Source organism: Osmerus eperlanus, chromosome 1, assembly GCF_963692335.1.
Source record: "Osmerus eperlanus chromosome 1, fOsmEpe2.1, whole genome shotgun sequence".
Lineage (NCBI taxonomy): Eukaryota > Metazoa > Chordata > Actinopteri > Osmeriformes > Osmeridae > Osmerus > Osmerus eperlanus.
The window spans coordinates 9,696,286-9,714,681 of NC_085018.1; the positions used below are offsets into that span (position 1 = coordinate 9,696,286).

At 41.5% G+C, this 18,396-nt stretch overlaps 3 protein-coding genes across 3 annotated transcripts; 2 read left to right on the forward strand and 1 right to left on the reverse strand.

The window, feature by feature from the left end:
• The first annotated feature begins 234 nt into the window (after positions 1 to 234).
• On the forward strand, positions 235 to 4,031 carry zgc:174917 (uncharacterized protein LOC565650 homolog). The gene is made up of 7 exons (XM_062466472.1): positions 235 to 438; positions 979 to 1,204; positions 1,400 to 1,661; positions 1,780 to 1,871; positions 2,174 to 2,313; positions 3,033 to 3,137; positions 3,341 to 4,031. Exons 2-7 carry the CDS (start codon positions 1,075 to 1,077, stop codon positions 3,437 to 3,439), a joined length of 828 nt encoding a protein of 275 aa, XP_062322456.1. The 5' UTR covers positions 235 to 438; positions 979 to 1,074; the 3' UTR covers positions 3,440 to 4,031.
• Positions 4,032 to 6,946: 2,915 nt separating this feature from the next.
• On the reverse strand, positions 6,947 to 9,190 carry si:ch211-153b23.5 (uncharacterized protein LOC321177 homolog). The gene is made up of 5 exons (XM_062458060.1): positions 9,040 to 9,190; positions 8,355 to 8,467; positions 7,905 to 8,076; positions 7,457 to 7,658; positions 6,947 to 7,294 (listed from the first exon to the last, which is right to left on the reverse strand). Exons 2-5 carry the CDS (start codon positions 8,460 to 8,462, stop codon positions 7,102 to 7,104), a joined length of 675 nt encoding a protein of 224 aa, XP_062314044.1. The 5' UTR covers positions 8,463 to 8,467; positions 9,040 to 9,190; the 3' UTR covers positions 6,947 to 7,101.
• Positions 9,191 to 9,668: 478 nt separating this feature from the next.
• On the forward strand, positions 9,669 to 14,439 carry si:ch211-153b23.4 (uncharacterized protein LOC335392 homolog). Its single transcript, XM_062458061.1, has 9 exons — positions 9,669 to 9,743; positions 9,971 to 10,081; positions 10,302 to 11,987; positions 12,544 to 12,643; positions 12,768 to 12,916; positions 13,007 to 13,119; positions 13,244 to 13,333; positions 13,538 to 13,660; positions 13,783 to 14,439. Exons 1-9 carry the CDS (start codon positions 9,689 to 9,691, stop codon positions 13,933 to 13,935), a joined length of 2,580 nt encoding a protein of 859 aa, XP_062314045.1. The 5' UTR covers positions 9,669 to 9,688; the 3' UTR covers positions 13,936 to 14,439.
• Positions 14,440 to 18,396: the final 3,957 nt, after the last annotated feature.

The window sequence follows — 18,396 nt, forward strand, 5'->3', positions numbered from 1 at the left end:
AAACACTCAGCCATACATGAAATGTCATAGGAAATGAATGCGGGTCATTTTAGACCCATGTTGTGCATTAAAGGGGGTAAGCATAGCTTGTGTATCAAAGGGTTAAGGAACAATAAGATGGCCAGTAAGAAGAGTAAGAACAGAGTAAGAGTATAGCAATGCTAACATTTCACCCTAATTCTGTCACAGCCATGGCACATGGAGTCAAAATTCCAAAGAATTCAAAGAATGAGGACAGTCACGATCACAATCAGAGCTCTTATTTCACCTTTCATTACGTGCTGATGATGTTAATCTGGAAAGTTTTAGGAGTCAGCCTCTACCCATAACCACAGTATAAGAGGGCAGTTAGACAAGTGGACGTGTATCACTCACACGTTGGAGGCCCTGGTGATAGACAAGCAAGAAGAGAAGAAAACAGAGTGCCTGGCTTCGAAGGTATGGAAGAGAGCAAATAGTTGTCTTTGCTTCATTCACTCTCTGTTTTCTCTCACTTTTTTACTCTTTTTTACACGCTTCTCTCTTTTCTTCTCTCTCGATGTCCTTCTCTCTACTATGCCCTACAGTAAATCCTAACTTTAAAAAGAGCCTATAATATAGAACTCATCATCTTTATTTATTCCCAGGTAAGCGTGTGTATATGTGTGTGCATGTGTTTGTAAAATACAGATGTACATGAATCCCTTGTGATGCAGAACGTCTCCTGGTCATGACTGGAGACCCTTTTGCGGCATTCTTCCTTTTTTTCTTCTTTTCTTTCTACATAAACAACTATATCTGACTACTCCTGTAGCAAGAACAGGAGTCAGGACAGAGTTTTAAGGAGAGTCCCTCTCCTTAAAAATCCCTCACACACTCCCCCCCCTCTCTCTCTCTCTCTCTCTCTCTCTCTCTCTCTCTCTCTCTCTCTCTCTCTCTCTCTCTCTCTCTCTCTCTCTCTCTCTCTCTCTCTCTCTCTCTCTCTCTCTCTCTCTGCAGGTTATAAAAGCTGTCCCCATCCAGTGGAGTTGACAGAGTCAACAGAGAGAGAGATTAGGACTTCCATCACAATCACCATCACTAGAACCAGCAGAGATGTCCACCTTAATGACAGAGCTGAAGGAGACCTACAGGATGCAGGGCTACCTCTCTGGCATCCCAATCCTAGATGAGAAAGAGCTGAGGCAGGCCAGACTGGCCTTCGCAGAACTAGAGAGAGAGTTGGGTGAGTGCTAGGAGGCAAGAGAAGGAGTAAATGGATTATGAATGTGGATTGAAGGGAAAACAAGGATACAGGAGGATGAGAGGGGGAGGATTGGGGCGGAAGGTAGGAGAGGGGAGGAACACGAGATGGGGAGATTTGAAAAACCTTTTTCACCACATTGCCATGTGTGTTTGTTTTTTATGTGTGTGTGTTCAGGAGAGGACTACACCCAGTACAGTCTCCACAATGTCCACCAGCAGTATGATTGGGTGATGAGTCTGGCTAAACACCCACGTCTTCTTCAAATTGTAATGGCTTGCCTGGGCCCTGATGTCCTGCTCCTTGACTCTCGCTTCATCTGCAAGTACCCTGTAGGTAACCAGGCAGAAAGTGATGTGGGAGAGGAGCAGGAAGTGAGAGTCGAGGCAAAGGAAGAGAAGACTGGGCTGCCCTATGTTGCCTGGCATCAGGATATGAGGTTTGTTAATGCTACCATAATGACTGTGTTTACAAATGTCTACACATTTGTTATTAATATGCTTGAATTGTGAAAAATATTTTTAACATATTAACAATATTTGATTTGTTTTTTTAAGGTATTGGGGCATAGCTGGTGGTCCAGTCCTCTCTGTTTGGCTGGCCTTGGATGACTCACTACAAGACAACGGTGCCTTGCAGGTTATCCCAGGTATTAAAATCAGAGATTATATATTAAGATTTACCCTACACTGTGGGTTCAAAGGAAGTAAATGTTTGTTGATGGTATTACTGCCATCAACAAACATCTCACACTACAGTACAGTATGCTGTTTCCAAATGCAGTCTTGGACAACTAAATACATCAACTGACTTCTCGAAAATATTTTGTTTAAACTGTTGTGAAAGGACTGTACATCAGGAAGACTAACAGAGAGAAAATGTGTCTGAGTTTCCATTCTGTGTCTGAGTATGCTCTGTATGTGTGTGTGTGTCTGCGTGTGTGTTTTGCAGGAACCCATTTCTCCGGCCTCCTGCCCCACCGCCTTGCCAGCCGTGCTGGGAACATGCTGTCTGTCAACCAAGAGATTCCTGAGGAGCTGGTGCAGGCAGAAAAGGCTGTACTATGCCCCCTGAATGCAGGGCAGATGTCGGTGAGTTACACTCTACACCAGTTTACCAAGTTTTACATGATGATGATTAATGCAATGACTTCTGTGACGGCAGCTATTTGAATCCCCAAAACTTCTGGAATTCATTTACATGTATTTATTTAGCAGACGCTTTTATCCAAAGCGACTTTCAAGAAAGAGCTTTAGAAAAGGTGCATAGGTCAATGATCATAAACAACGAGATAGCCCCAAAAACATTGCGGATAGCCAGAACATGAAGCATACATTGTGAAAAGCAAATAAGTGCCAATGGGTAGAACCAGCAAAGCATGTAGTTAAACAAATTACAATTAAACAACATGATCCTCGAAAGTGCTAGAGTGTACCTGGAGGAAAGCAAGCAGCAATAAAATAATTCACAGCGAGTACAAGTAGTTAAATCAGTTACAACTAACCGACAAGTGCAACCAGTCCCTCAATAAGTGTCATTGTGTTCCTGGAGGAAATAAACTAACATCTGATCCAAGAAATCTTTCTTAAGTACCATTGTACTCCCGGAACAAGTGCATCTTTAGACTTTTCTTGAAGGTGGGGAGACACTGCTATGACTATTGATGCAGTTCTAGTGATAAGGATTTTTGAGTACATTTCAACAATGCTGAATGCGTATACATCTTAGATTGGTAGCTGAGTATAATTTATTATGATCTTGAACTGATCTTTTGCCTTTCTTAATATTGTTATAATGTTTGTCTGGACAGGTCCATGATGGCCTGCTGGTTCATGCCAGTGATCCTAATACCTCGCAAAGGAGGCGTTGTGGTTTTGTCATTCGTTATGTCCCCTCCTGTGCCTTCCCCATTCAGGCAAGACCCACTGACAATTTGTACAAGCACTTTTTTGTTTACTATCTATATCTTTGTCTCTTTTACTCCCTGTTCTGTGTTCAATGTGTTTATGTATCATGCTTTGACTATTGAACTGAATACCAATGCAGTTTTAATAATTCAGCAAACAGAAACCACTTGTATGATGTTACTTTCATCTTGTTATTTTCTCACTCTCTCAGGACACTGACCGCCCCAGGAAATTCCATGCAACAGTGTTGGCCACAGGAACAGACCAGTTCAACCACTTCTCCAGCAGCACTGTGCTTCCACTGGCATGAGGCAAAATGTGGAAACAACTCCCCTTCCCTGGGGACAATTATTTTCCTAATTCGAGCCATGGCAACCATAATACTATCTTGAATACTGTAGTATTTTGTTGCTTTCTGCAAAAGTATCCCACTTTATTGTATTTTTATCATATTATTTTCCATTACTTGAGCCATTCAATGCCATTCAACATGTCAAAGAAATTAAAGCAAGCTGTTACTTGAATCTAGGTGGAATAAGATGTGTATGTATCAAATGTGAATGGGTAAACAAAGTTCCATTTTAAAGACGTGCTCTGTATGGGTGTCAACTGACACAGTGGATGTAATCTGTAATACTGTAATATGTGTCTGTTAATCGGATATATATTAAATAAAAAGACTGTAGAAAATGTATTTTTTTGTTCAATCTTTACCATTTATTCATTATTTGCAACCAATGTATCTTAATACCCCTAAACTCTCGCTGAAAAACAAATATCAGTGGCCTGACATTTCATACTCAAATCATGGCTCTATCCATTATCATTATTCGATTAAAAATGTAAGTGCTTGTTTTCCCTAAATCATCTCCATAAATCTTGATAAATAATACAAAATTACATTTTATACTGTCAATGAATGTGAAACATTCATTTAAAAATGTATATTGTTAGACATTTGTGAGGTGGGGGAGAGGGGGTTGGGCTGGTAGATCTAAATGCATTCTTGAGATTGTTCCATGGGGACAGTGCAGTAGGCTTTACGAAGTCTCAAATGATCCAGGACATCAAGGGTCAATGAGACCTGGGTCATAGTGTTTTTATGGGCTGTGTGTGTTAAACATGAATACGGAGATTAGGTAAAGGGGGATAATTCCAAAAATATATTTTAAAATATTGTCACAATGGATGCAAAGCACAGTGCTTTGGTACATCAATTATCAATGCTAACCCAAACCTGCCCACCACAGGCACACAAATAAATAAAGTATATACACCTGTCTATGCCCTAAGAGGCCATACATTCATACCTTTTATTCACTCAGTTTTCCTGTGATCAAGAATGAATTAAATGAACCTTCTCCAGATCTCGGCTTATCATTTTGAAATAGCACGTTGGTTCCTGAGATGACAGAATAATACAGTGTGATGACTATATTACTAATCTTGAATTACTCAAGATTACAAGAAAACGAATTAACTTATCACAGGAAAACAGTATTCATGTATACATTTATTTATCAATTTTATTCATAACAATTATTAATAAAATAACATTTATGAATTTCTGTCCGCTTAGGGTGTGAGTATTTTTCAAGTTAGCAGACCTTCAAAAAACTAATTTCAGGGAGGTTACAGAAGGGACATATTTTGCATTAACGATATGAAGGCATTAACGATATGAAGGCAGAATGGAATAAGGTAATTTTAAATGTTAAAACGTCCTGGGTTGCCTGGAAATAATGTAATGGCACTACTTTAAAGATAGGATGTGTAATCGTTTACAGATTTTTTTGTTTGTTGCTATACTGGTTGAAGGTGGTCAAAATGAAGTGGAAAAAAACGTCTGTTGAAGAGACAGGACTATAAATTGATCAACCAATCCTTGCATTCGAACCGAATGTAATGATAAGATGTCCTTCATGTCTGTCAATCTGTATTTGCACACCGCCACACAACTTGTTCATGCAGACAATCACACGAACATTAGCGCGGGTTCCTTGTTGCTGTGCAGAGGGGACGTGACAATGGAGGGCAAACCACAGCAACCTTATGTTAGCCCCTCCACAACCCCCTCCACACCTCCCCTGTGGTGTGGGGGGTTGAGGTGTCAACATCTGCCTGGTCGCCGGTCTGCCGATGTTAGACCTAGTCGCCAAGTGGACATTGGTCTCCTCCTTTGACGGACAACAGGGAGTTCCTGATCCCTTCCTGTCTACCTGGCTGTCCTGTGATGCTGCGCCAATCACATGCCCGGTTAGGGAATTGGGCTAATAATCAGAAGGTTGCCGGTTCGATTCCTGGCCGTGCTAATTGACGTTGTGTCCTTGGGCAAGGCACTTCACCCTACTTGCCTTTGGGGGAATGTCCCTGTACTTACTGTAAGTCGCTCTGGATAAGAGCGTCTGCTAAATGACTAAATGTACCACTGCTTAAACTGACATTTGCCAACTCTGACCCAACTTAAACATTGGATTTCTGTGTTTCAACGCCCATTGACATTTTTCATGATGTATGACTATGTTTAGCCTATGTTCTGCACCTCTTTTTCACCAACCGTCTCTGGAGGAGGGGATCCCTCACTGAATTGTTCCTCCCAAGGTTTCTTCTTATTTATTCTCAAATTAGCTTTTCTGGGAGTTTTTCCTTGTCTTCCTTGAGGGTTTAGTTTGGTTGAGGGGCAGTTCTATGGGCATATGTGAAGCCCTCTGTGACATTTCTTATAAAAAGGGCTATACCAATCAGTTTGATTTGATCTGAACCACAAGTAAAAGGAAAGACTAAAAGTAAGAGCGTCTTAGAAACATCAACAAATAAAAAAAGTCTGGATCAACAGCGGTCTAAAAACTGAATCAACATATGCATTGCCGGAATCGAAGGATCAAAAATTGACGCCATGATTGCTGTTTTCCTTTTGGACAGGTAATTACATTACAGTTTTATTTGTTTTTTATATATTTTGTTAATGTAATTAAGTATTTAGACTCTGCTCTGTGTGTGTGTTCATGTTTTATAGAGGAAGCGTGGCTTTGGAGACACCTCAGAATCGAGGGCAGGCTCTATGCTTTCAAAGCTAGCTTGCTAACTGCTAGCCTCTCTGGATTACACATACTAGCTTTAATTGCAACCATTTCAGCTAAAGTTACTCAAATTGGCCTTGTAATTGGGACTGTAATTGGGCTTTCCATACTAAAGCACAACCAATCTCCAAAGAGCAGCGATACTTTGCCATTACGCAATGATCAGGATCGGGTAGGTTGCCTATGGTGTTCGGGTCCGCTCTACAGAGAAATGTTGATGTTTTAGAGCCTCCATTATGAGAGGTCTAACGGATTGCATTTTCATGATTGAATTTTGTCCCTGAAAGAGCGTAGTGACTTGAAAATGGAAATGCCATTGACAGGGGGCGCTGTTTAGCTTATTGCATTTGAAGTTTGTCCGCTGCACAAGTTGTTTGTTTTCATTTCCATTTCCAAATAGTTAGAAAGTGCTTTTTTATTGAGACTCATTAATGCTCGCACAAATGGAAAATTATTTTTATTTTCACATTTGTATATTGAATATAGTCCACTGTAAAGAGGGGTACATAAAAATTAAAAATAAGTCAAACTGTTATTCCATTTTAATTTTAATATTGTCAATGTGACAATGCAAATGCAGTTTGGATTTTCATTTGAATATTGTCCCAAATAACACCTACATATATTGAAAATTATAAGGCATTTCTGAAATTGCATTATCGTTTCAATATGGTCCCCTATAGGCTTCCATAGCTTCTGATAAGATTGTGCTATTATCATACAATAAGTAAAATGTCTCAAAGTAAAAATGAACTTTTATTTATAATTTAAAACAATACAAGCATATGACATCAAACAGTCTGAATGTCCAACTTAACAACATAAAAGAGAATACCTCTCTAGCAATTAAGCAATTTGTTTAAAATAACACATTATTATTTACATTTCAATCTTAAGCTAGTTTTAGTACTTCTTTAACCATGACACCAATCCCATCATAAATTTCATGAATAGGAGCATTGCACATAAAGGCACTGGTGCTCACCAGTTTATTCTTGACATCGATGTGTGCCTGTCCCACATCTGTATTGACATGTTTGCAGCCCATCTCTGTCATGGTACCTGCAGTCTGAGCATATGGCCACCTAGTGGTTGAAGAGAGAATAAACGTTTGAGTTAAAAAGGCACAAATATGATGCATCTTAACATTTTTGAAAGTACACCCACACAATTGTTATCACATTTACACTACTCACACACATTACTCATCACACACACTCTTCTACTCCTCACACAGTGTGACGTACATCTTACACTCCTTGTCCTGTCCCACGGTGATCTCACAACCTGGTAGGACCTTAGCTGCAAGGACTGGAGAGATGCAACACATTCCCAGGGGTTTGCCTTTTACATTGAACTCCTTGATCAGTCGTTCTACCTGGGGCTGGACGCTGCATTCCTTCCCCTTCATTGTCCAGTCACTCAGGTTCTTAGCCACACCGAATCCACCTGAAGCAAATGTAGCAGAGAAATACAAAGTGGACAACAAGAAAATACTTTCATGTAACTGGGACCTGGAGTTTTATTTGGATGAGAGGATCAATGGATGGATGGATGGATGGATGGACGACTGGACGGATTGAATGTTTGTTATCTGAGTCATAATGACACAGATAAGCAAAATAGGAATAAGAATAGTAGGCGTACCTGAACAATGAATAAAGGAATATTTTCCATTTCACCTCTTTATCTCACCTGGGATGATAATGGCATCAAAGGCAGTGGTTTCCAGCTTAGACAGGTCTTTCACCTCACCACGAGCGATACGGGCACTCTCCTGGAGCACATTGCGTTTCTCTTTGGAAGGTTTGCCCTCACAGTGGTTGATGACATGCATCTGGTCCATGTCAGGAGCAAACATCTGGACCTTGGTGTGTGGGGGTGGGGTGATGGGAGAGAGAGAAGAGCTTGATGAGAGAATTGAAATGGAAGAGAGAATGAGAGCCAAGAGCAAGATGGGAGAAAGAGGAGAAGAAAGGAGGATAGGAAAGAAGAGATAGGGGACCATGTGTCTTAATGGCTTCATGCCATGTGTGTGTGTAAGCAAGTCACATTTCCATTCAGGTATATGTAAATGTCACCTCTTTATTGGCAGAGGACTAGAAATATCTGAGTCTAGAATGTAATGGCAGTTGGGTAGTCTACCTTTGCCCCAGCCCTGCTCAGGTGCACTAGAACAGCAGAGGCCTCGTGCACTTCTGTTCCATCATATACCCCACACCCAGCCAGAATCACTGCTACACTCTTTGCCATGGTTCCTGTTGGAGCACAAACATAGACACACAAATTCACAGACACACACACACACTGTTTATTTAATTTAATTTGCTTGCCAAGAACAACAGCAGTTGCCTAGATACAACTATGAAAACATTTCCCCTTCCTTCACAGGGTACTTGTGTGTGTGTGGTGTGGGTTTAGAATGACTCAGCATTTCTCACTAGAAGCCCATTAAACAAACAACTCCGTATTAAAAATTCAAATGGGTTGAATCTCAGGTGAGCTGCACACTGTCTCCCGGTAACCCAATTTCCATCCACTCTGTCTCATAAACAAACACATCCAGCCCACAACCAACAGGAGATACGGAAGTGTTGGGAAGCTAGAAACCTCTGCTGTGAAAAGGTTGCATTACTAGCTAATCTAGAACAGTGTGGGCAACAACATTTAAAAAAAAATTTTTTTGAAACCTTTAAGTCTTACAATATCACCTTTCAATGTTATGATACAGGATTGAGAAATCAAGGATTCTCCTACATGAAATACATAGACCCATAAAAACTGGCAGATACGTTATAAATATTGTCAGTATACATAAAATGATAGTCACCTTGTTAAAGCAGCTGTTGACATGTAGATGTGTAGAATTGGAGTGTTGCCTTTCAGATGAGGTGTGTTCAACACCAGCAGCCTCTTTTATAGCCTGCTCCGTCTCATCCCATAGGGGAGTGTCTGGAAACACACACTGACTCACAGTCACGCACTGACACATACTGAAGCATTCATTCACTGTGGATGCCTCACGTCTTTTTTTTTGTTAGTTTGAAACATTAATACTGTAATACTCTATACAGCTGTTGGTCTGTTATATCATATCACAACACTTCTTACAACACTGCCTTGTGCAAAATGCCAAAATGATTTTAAGACTCATGAAAATGTACAATTACATTTTACTCTCACTCTGTTTAGTTTTTGTGTTCGTTTTCTCTTTTTTGGGGGGGGGGGGGGGGTGTTACTCCAGTTAGGCTATTAAAATAAAATTAATAAATAACCTTCAAGTTATTCGTTCATTCATGTTTTCATAAGAAAAAGCTATTGTTTTTCGTGAGCATTATGATCTCACTGCTCTTTAGAGTAGTAAATTGCTTCAGGCGGAAAAGTTCCGGTATCCTGTAACAGGTAGGCTCTGAAGTGACGTCGGGGACGTGTGTGTATAAACCGCAGCGTCCGCTTCAGGCCATGCATTCGACGCTGCGATGGCTGAGATCGAGTCTCTTCATTTCTCTGTTGGAATCCTCGGAATCTCCGGCGGTGAGTGGCGTAGCTTGTTTATATAGTTTTCGATTACAGTCGAAAACTATATAAACACTATAGTCGATAACGATATCAGACATTTTTATTTACAGTCTTGTGATTTTACTAGCCTAAAATGTCATTCTTTAGCATACAGACAAACAGGTGTCAGCAGTGTGTTAAACAATAATGTGCTAACAGTTGATTTTGAACAGATTTTGTCTGTATGTGTTTTATAATTGTAGGCTCCTTATTGCTTCTGGTAAATAACTATGCCAGTTCTACACAAGATTTCCTCCCCCATACTGCACTGGGGATACTGCTGCTTGTCGTAGCTGCACTTTTGGCCTATGTCGGTAGGTCTAAAAATGTACTTACTTTTGTTTTCAATAAACAAATATTTCCCAATATGAAGTTTCCACGTTCACACAAAGTATCTTTCCTTCTCTCTCTCTCTTTCCTATCCCTATCACTCTTTCATTCCTTGCCCCTTTTTCTCGCTCTATCTCACTCTCTGTCCCCTCTCTCTCTCACTATCACTCTCTATCTCTGGTTCCTCTTACCCCCGTTTCTAAGGAGTGTGCCGCAGCCTGTCCCAGTCCGAGCTGTTCTCTAATCTGTGTCTGACTGTGTCTGCCCTGTGGTTTGGCTCTGGCCTGATCTACATCCTGTCAGGGGAGGGGTTCCTGCAGGAGACGGATGGGCTCCGCTATGCCCTTATCCCAGGCCTTGCAGCCTTCACCCTGGCTCTCCTTATCCTGGGCGTTGTGGCCATCCTCCAAAGGAATATTTTCCTCTTTACCATCTCCCTAAGCATCAGCATGGCTTGTGCTCACCAGATTGCAGGCCTGTCAGACGCTCACTTTGGCCAGGGTGCCACAGCTTCCAACTACCTCCTTGTCTGTCTGGTGGGTCTATACTTTGGCATTGGCCGTTTGTTGTCCAACATCACTTGTTGTAAGGTTGAGCTCCCAGGCACCGGACTTAAAAATAAGTCAGGGCTCCGGCCGGGTTCTCTTACCCCGGCACACAATGATGTGATCTCAGTAGGCCTGGTAATGAACCTGCTGTCTGCCAGTGTGTTAGCCTGCCCTCTACTAGGCATAGTACCCCATCTGTTCTCAGGTCACGTCCCTTGGCTGTGGACCGCAGGGGTGTTCCAGACGGGCGTGTGCATCCTGTCATACCGGACCAAGGACCCACTCACCGCTACCTTCTTTGGTTTTACTGCTATGCTGAAGTTTGCAGAGGGCTATACCGCTCTACTCACAGCCTTCTCCCTCAAACCTTCCTCGTCCATCCCCTTCCCCATCGTCTTTTCTGTGCTATTTTTTATATTGGCTGTGTTCAGCTGCCAGATGAGTCTGACCGTGGGGCTCTACCAGCTCTTCTTTGTGCCCTACTGCATATCCATTGCTACCCACTCACAAGGCTTCCACTACAGGGGCACACAGGGTGTGCAGGGTGCCATATTTGTAGTTTCCACCATCATGCTATTCATCAGCCTATACAATCATGGCTCCCCCACACGTAAAATTCCCACAGGGGAGGGGTTATTCCAGTCCCTGGTGACGAGAGTTAGCAGCCTCACCCTCAAGCCCCACGACAAGCATCTCCATGCACCATACTTGGGCACCTCCAAGTATGCAGATGCCGAGGTTCTGGGCTACGGTTGCAGCGTTCTTGCATCCTTTGCAGTCACAACCAGTGTTGGTGTTGCAGGGCCCTTGTCTGTACTGGTCCTGCCCTGGGTGGTGGTGGCAGGAGGCCTGATGCAGCTGCTTTGTGGCTCTGTGGCTTTCTCACGAGGGAAGACATTAGAGAGCACTGCCTTCATCCTCTATGGAGTCATGTGGAGCATCTGGGGACTGACTCGTTACGGTGGCCTGTATGGGGACACACGGGGGTTGAACTTAGCGGTGGGAGTTATAGGCTTTATTCTGTTTAACTGTCTGGTGATCGTGGGGACCTTGTTCCTAAATGTGGCCTGGTTCGCCTACGCCCTGACCTTTCAGCTTATCTTGATTAGCTTTCTGTTGGATGCACTGGGCGTTCTCCCCTATGGCTACGACATTGCGGTCACCATCATCTTTGGCCTGGTGAGTTTCTACTGCTTCCTGGCTCACATCTTCAACAGCACCTTCCAGATCCCCCAGATCCCCTTGGGAGAGCCAATCATGAAGCTCCGAGGGGTGGGAGGAGCCAGGCACATCTGTCCTCATGTCCCCGCCAGGAAGGCCTTTTCTGTGCTGCAGATCGCTGGTGAGAATATATTGCATTAGTAGCTGTCAGTCAATTTATCCACTTGTCCATATAAAACTTATATTAAGAGCAATCAATCTAAGCTACTGCTGGTACCATAATGCAAAGTTAATCTGAAGAAAATAATAACACAGTGCATGAAAATTGTAGGCCAGCAGCAACAATCATTGTATGATGTTGTCAGTCCTTCAGAAATAAACTAAAATAGTACTGGACCTCTCTTACCCCATCCAATTCTAAGACCTTTCCATTTACTTACCCATACACATACCCAAGAGCACAAATAGTTCTAAAAACTCTTACATTTCTAAAGCCCTTTAGCTCAATAACACTATGCCAATTTGCAATAGCACAGTATGATTTTTGTATTATTTTGTGTAATGGTGTACCTGAATGTCTGTCTGAAGACCTTTTCCAAAAATGAATATATGTATCTATATGTATATTGATACATACTTCCAGACATCATTCAAATTGTATGCATACCTGTTCATCTATTTCAATCATTACTGGATGTAGGGTAATTAAATGATTGGTATGTATCTCTCTGATCCAGAAATCATGATGAATGGAGGCATTTGTGGGATGCCAACAGACACTGTCTATGTGTTAGTGGCAGCCTGCAACAGGCCTGAAGCTGTGCAGAAAGCTTTCAGGTAAGTTCTGTTTTCACTTTAGGTTTCAAATATGAAAGTTAAACAGAACAGCTGCCTAAGAAACTGTAACATGCTAAATCAATCCGAAATGATCTCTCTTTGTTCTGTGCGTTTGTGTGGGTAGAGTTAAGAAGCAGGCCCAGGATCGTCCCATGTCAATGTGGGTATCCTCCATCCAACAGCTGGAGCCTGTCAGACACCTCCTGAGTCCTCTACTCTGGGACTTTATGCAGGCTGCTTGGCCATCCTCCATCAGCTTAGTCATCCCCAGGGGTAGGTCCAGAGTTCACATGCCTGTGTGCATGAATGTGAATTATGTATTGGGTCATTCATTGTAAAATCTTCTGATTCTCACTTGTTCAGGCCAGTGGATGGATAACTTTGGCTTGGGTGAGGCAGCCAAACACATTGGCACCCCTCAGAGCATCGCCATCAGAAACCCAGACTGTGCAGTGGCCACACATCTTATGAGCCTGGTAATCTCTCTTTGGGATCATGAAAAGTACTCAGATGCAAGATTATTTAGCAAATTTCCCAAACATAAGACTAATCCCAAACCTTTCATTTAATGGAATCACCATGTTGTTCTCTTTTTGGTAGGTGGGGCCTATTGCTGTCACCTCAGCAAACCCCACAGGAGAAGCAGATACCACCCACCACAACCAAGTCTATGCCAAGCTAGGAGACAAGGTAATGGTACATACATTGCTGTAAAAGCCATTAAAGCCAGTCCATAAACACTGAGCCTGACTTCTCTGACTACATTTAGATTAGAATGGTGTATTTTTACAAATAATAGCCACAAACAGTTTTATGAGTAGCTTAATGGAGTTTGTTTGTGTGTGTATGCATGCATGTATGCATGCCTACATTTGTGTCTGTGTTGCTGTGAAGGTGGATGGGGTGTTGTGTGATGGTCCATCCCCAGAAAATATTGCCTCCACGGTGGTAGACTGCACCAAGATTGAGAGCGGTCACATTGGTTTCTTCAGAGTAGGAGTCATTCCCAAATCTAAGGTAAAATGTGATCTGATGTAACAGATGAGTCTCTGAGAACACATCAATGTGTATTTATTCTTATTTGATGACAAAGTCAGGATAAATTAACCATCATTTAATCGTGGCCCTCTTTCAACCAGGTGCTTCAAATCTTCGAGAATGTCCAGAGAAGACACATGCATGGTCATATTAATACAGCTTTTGAAGAGGACCTTGCATATCCAGGCAGACAGACTGACCTGGGAGCAGATTTCAGCTCAGCGTCCTCATCAGACTCCTCTCTACCCTCCTAACGTGACAAGCGTCCAGTCCCTGGAACTCTTGCGCACCTCTCCAATATGATCGAGCACAGCTGCTCGATCATAACTGTTATGTTGTATTAAAACAATAAGTGTGTGGTCTCTTAATGGAAATCCTGATTTGTGTGTATGTGGGAAGGGATGAAGAGAGAATGAGAGAGAGACGTAACATAGGGATAACTATGCAAAGCATAAGCATAACTGCAGACCATTCAGTAGATATCATGTCTCAAGTTTTTGTCGTTTCTATAGAACAAGGAATTCATGAAGTAATTTAATATGTAAAAACAAAAAAACAAAAAATAACTATGATGTTATTAGCACAAATGAAGATCTGTTCTTTTCTATTTAGTATTTAAAGAACTGCGAGAATGAAAACCAAATATTTAATGGTTGTATAAAATGCATTGAGCAAATAATGCATCGTATGCAGATGTAAGAATTTCGTGTTTTTTACAATAATAAATAAATATAAATAAAGATATGATGTTCTATGCACCACTTACTAGCATTCTAAAACATAAATATTACATTATACACCTGTTATTTGTATCAAAAGCCAGTTATCGCACTATAAGTCACATGAAGTTATGAGATTAAAAATCTAACAAAACTTGGCAACACTTTACATTACATTAACTACAATGTAACTATACCTATAGTAACAACATTGTCATTACAGAATAATTTCCATGTAGTTGCATAGATAGATACATAGATAGGCAGATCGTCCAGAATGCAGCTTCCTGGCTAATCTCTAAAGTCTCAAGTACTCACACACAACTTCCCTGTTGAGATCGTTCCATTGGCTGCCGCCTGCCGCACGGATCAGGCACAAATCTCTGACACTTGCCTACTTTGCTCTGCGATTTTGGGTTGTCTTGCGACCCCAAAGCAAAGAAAGAAGGATGCTTGCACTAAATTTAATGTAAAGTGTAGCCCAAAGCCTTAATTGTATTCTAAATTCTAAAGGGAGCCAAGTCATTATCTGAGAATTCACATTCAAAGATCAGAGCATTGAAGGTAGACCTCACAGTTGCTAGGTAGTTTAAGGATTACTCAAAGAATAACTGTACAAAAGATGATCTTGCCCAGCCATGTCACTGACTTTGGTTTGTTGGATCTTGTGTGATTTAAGGAAGATTATTCCTGCCAAAATTCACAAATGATTCATGAAATTCTCTAATGATAAATGAAATTCTCAAATGCTAAATAAAAACCTCAAATTATAAATGAAGCCTTGACATAACAGGGTATAGATGGGTACTGAGTAAACACTATGTCACGTATTTGCTTCCATAAATTTCAATACTAAGTATTTAATGCCTTTTAAAATCAAAATGTTTTGTCACTTATTTGCTTCCATATTCAGTACCCATCTATATCCTATGTCAAGGCTTCATCATTGCCAGTAGGTAGCCCCGTACATACACTGACACAACTGTATAACAGTCGGCTTATATAATTAAATAATAATATCAGCCTCTTTTAGAGCCGACATCACAATCGACAAAACAAAGGGAAAACTGGAAGCGGCCAATTCAAACAATACGTCTAATCATTCTGGATTTTAAGAATTGGTCAGTTATGTGTTAACTTACAGAGGACACCTATGAAGTTTTGCAATCCCCCACTTGTCAATCAACTCACTTTTGAACAGATGGTGTTTGTTCCCCATTGTTTTTGCATGATTGAATGACATTAGAACCTACTTCCGTTCACTTCTTGTCATTGTATGGACAATTCTAGAAAATAAACAGTGACGTGGTCACCAACCCATGCAAAAACAATTCACTCATTCAACTATGATTGTTACTATTCCGACAAATGTCATCTTACATGATTGTAGTCAGAGTTAAGAAGCAGGAAGGATATGAATGCAGATGGAATGCTTCTCATGAAGGAAGTCAGTAGATACTGCTGTGTGGAGGCTTTTAGGAAGGACTGTGTGTGTACCTGTTGTTATAGCAGTCCAGTTATAGCAGTGGAAGGAATTTCTGCACTCATCTATGTTTTTTTTTCTTATGAGATCTGTCAGCCTGGCTTTAATCACCCCACAGTCCTCACTCTGGAATGTTATTTCACTCAATCGCCTACTTCAGAAATGTGATTATTTTAGTGTTAGAACTTAACAACAACATCAAGGTCTTTTGATTACTTCTTAGAGAATTTTTTTTTTATTATTTTGTTCACCGTAGTTATCATTGAAGTATACATGACTTTAAATAGAACAAAATGATACATACACAAGCTATGTATATAATTCGCAGCCTGTGTAAGCTTATTGAATAGCAAATGGATGTGAGATGATCGCGTCAAAGTTGACATAATCTTCAAACAGTAAATATAATTGTACACTATGTTTAACAACAAGACTAGCCAGCTGTCCAGCCATGTCATTGTCCCCAAATCAATATCAAGATTTTCACCGACAAAATAATCGGCCATGTGTAGCCTAACGCCTGGGACACACTGGCTGCGAAGCGCCCGGAAGCGCCACGATTGGCTACGAATGGCGTGAGGCTCACACCAGACGCACATTTCTGTGCTTGGTGTGGTGTCACAGAAAGGGTCAGGGCACTAGTCAATCAGGAAGCTCCGATGAGAAAATACATGCAATGAATGTCCCAGATTACCCACATTTATACTACCGCGGCATCTAAAATAAGCTTATTCAATGTTTAGTTTCCTGCTCCTCTCACCTCCTACCTCTGTGATCATATTATCCTTCCTCTTCTCTGATATAGACATGCCAGCCAGTAAAGTCCTAAATGGAAATTCTGGTAAGAAACATTTCCTTGTGGTGAGTTCCTGACACATCATTGTTTCTTTGCAGGAACTAAGACAAAGCTTTTGTATCAGATTTCAACCTCTGACAACAGTTACTAGAGAACAAAACTTGTATTATGCCAAAAGTAATCTTCTAGATCTAATCCATCTAGATCTAAGCTTTCCTCTGTTCCCATTAACAACCACCAACAAAAACCGACAACTATTGTTATATCTTGGGGTGGCAATTTTTTCTCTTGCAAGGAGGGAGGAAACAAGTTCTTGCATTCAAGTGGCTTTTATTTCGAACTGCGTGACAACTAACAATGAATGCTTAAATATTCCAGTGCCCCTGGATAACCCCACTACGGTATACCTGCATGGACAAACGTAATACACAACAACTATCTGTCAGTTTACTGGCATATTCACATACTTGAGGAGTTTGTGAGTTTAAAAGGTATTTAAAGGTCCCCCCAAAAGGTCCCCAAAAACATTGTCACGCTTAGCCTACAATTGATTTACACTTTGAAGACCGACGAACGAAAATGCGAAATACTCAGATACGATTTTTTCATACCGAAATCTTTTCTACCAAGTCCGATACGATTTTTATAGCCCAAGACGCCTCGATGACGTGATCAAAACGTGGTAGGCCTATCTTAGTGGTTGGTCAGTTTATAGTTAGCCGAAATTGGATAAAATAGAAATGCGTAATGTTTTATTCATTACGCATTGTTGTAATATGCTACAACAATGACGGACCTGGTGTGCAATAGAGATAGCTGGCTTCGATTTTAATAATTGACGTCCTGATGTATTATTCAGACTTGTTCTGTAAAGGCCTTAAGCCTGAATTTGTTTTCTCCGTCGGGAGAGTGATCAAACCCCGATTGGATATGTTTTATCATTCCCTGATGAATATATTGTAGCGCCGGCTAGCGTTCGAGAATCGAGAAGGAATTTTGCTCACAACTGTTTATTATCACTGACACACTTTCACATCGGACAGATTGTATAGCCATCTAACTAGCCAACATTCACAATCACAAACACTCACATTATCCAAACTACAGATCATCACATTACACATATCAAAACAGAACGAACACACCAATAAAACTCTAAACAATTCTTATTTAACTAAGCTAAAACCTTATACTTCTTAGCTTTTCTGCTTGCCGCGGGACATTCTGGGTGCCAAGAGCATTGTCGCTACATGGCCCCCTCTAGCGCGTTGCCTGTCCACAGCAACTAAACGCTACTCCAGAACAAAGTCAGTAAAGCGACAGGTCCTTTCCTGACGCCAGTTCTTGGGCACCAATAGCTGCCAGTAGCTGTGAGTAGTAAGCCTTGGTCTCAACAGATGAAGCGGAGGTATCTTGCCAAGGAGGGCGCACTCCAGCGTCAACCCAGTGTCCTACCACAGCTAAGATGGGGTCATCTGCTGTGCTGCTTGCCACTCCGGGTCACTCACCACTGAAAGACACCCTTCTACTGTCTCATCCGTTCTGAGTCGTGGCCACCCGGGGAGTTTGGCGATCCCGTTCCTCTTGGCGCTGACAATGGCGGCAGTCTGCTTCTTCACAGGGGCAGCGGGAGAGGGCGTCCGTGTTGCTGTGTAGTCGTCCCACCCGACGCTGCATCTCCATGACGTAGCTCTGCAGTGCCTCAATCCACCTGGCT

What these genes read in the sequence shown, in the direction of transcription:
- si:ch211-153b23.4 (XM_062458061.1), top strand. Translation starts at nt 9,689, where the DNA reads ATGGCTGAGATCGAGTCTCTTCATTTCTCTGTTGGAATCCTCGGAATC. An exon ending in AATCCTCGGAATCTCCGGCG is followed by an intron (nt 9,744 to 9,970) that starts GTGAGTGGCGTA and finishes TTATAATTGTAG; the next exon opens with GCTCCTTATTGCTTCTGGTA. An exon ending in GAGTCATTCCCAAATCTAAG is followed by an intron (nt 13,661 to 13,782) that starts GTAAAATGTGAT and finishes TCTTTCAACCAG; the next exon opens with GTGCTTCAAATCTTCGAGAA.
- zgc:174917 (XM_062466472.1), top strand. Translation starts at nt 1,075, where the DNA reads ATGTCCACCTTAATGACAGAGCTGAAGGAGACCTACAGGATGCAGGGC. An exon ending in GCCTGGCATCAGGATATGAG is followed by an intron (nt 1,662 to 1,779) that starts GTTTGTTAATGC and finishes TGTTTTTTTAAG; the next exon opens with GTATTGGGGCATAGCTGGTG. An exon ending in TGAATGCAGGGCAGATGTCG is followed by an intron (nt 2,314 to 3,032) that starts GTGAGTTACACT and finishes TTGTCTGGACAG; the next exon opens with GTCCATGATGGCCTGCTGGT.
- si:ch211-153b23.5 (XM_062458060.1), bottom strand. Translation starts at nt 8,462, where the DNA reads ATGGCAAAGAGTGTAGCAGTGATTCTGGCTGGGTGTGGGGTATATGAT. An exon ending in TGAGCAGGGCTGGGGCAAAG is followed by an intron (nt 8,077 to 8,354) that starts GTAGACTACCCA and finishes CCACACACCAAG; the next exon opens with GTCCAGATGTTTGCTCCTGA. An exon ending in TGATGCCATTATCATCCCAG is followed by an intron (nt 7,659 to 7,904) that starts GTGAGATAAAGA and finishes CATTTGCTTCAG; the next exon opens with GTGGATTCGGTGTGGCTAAG.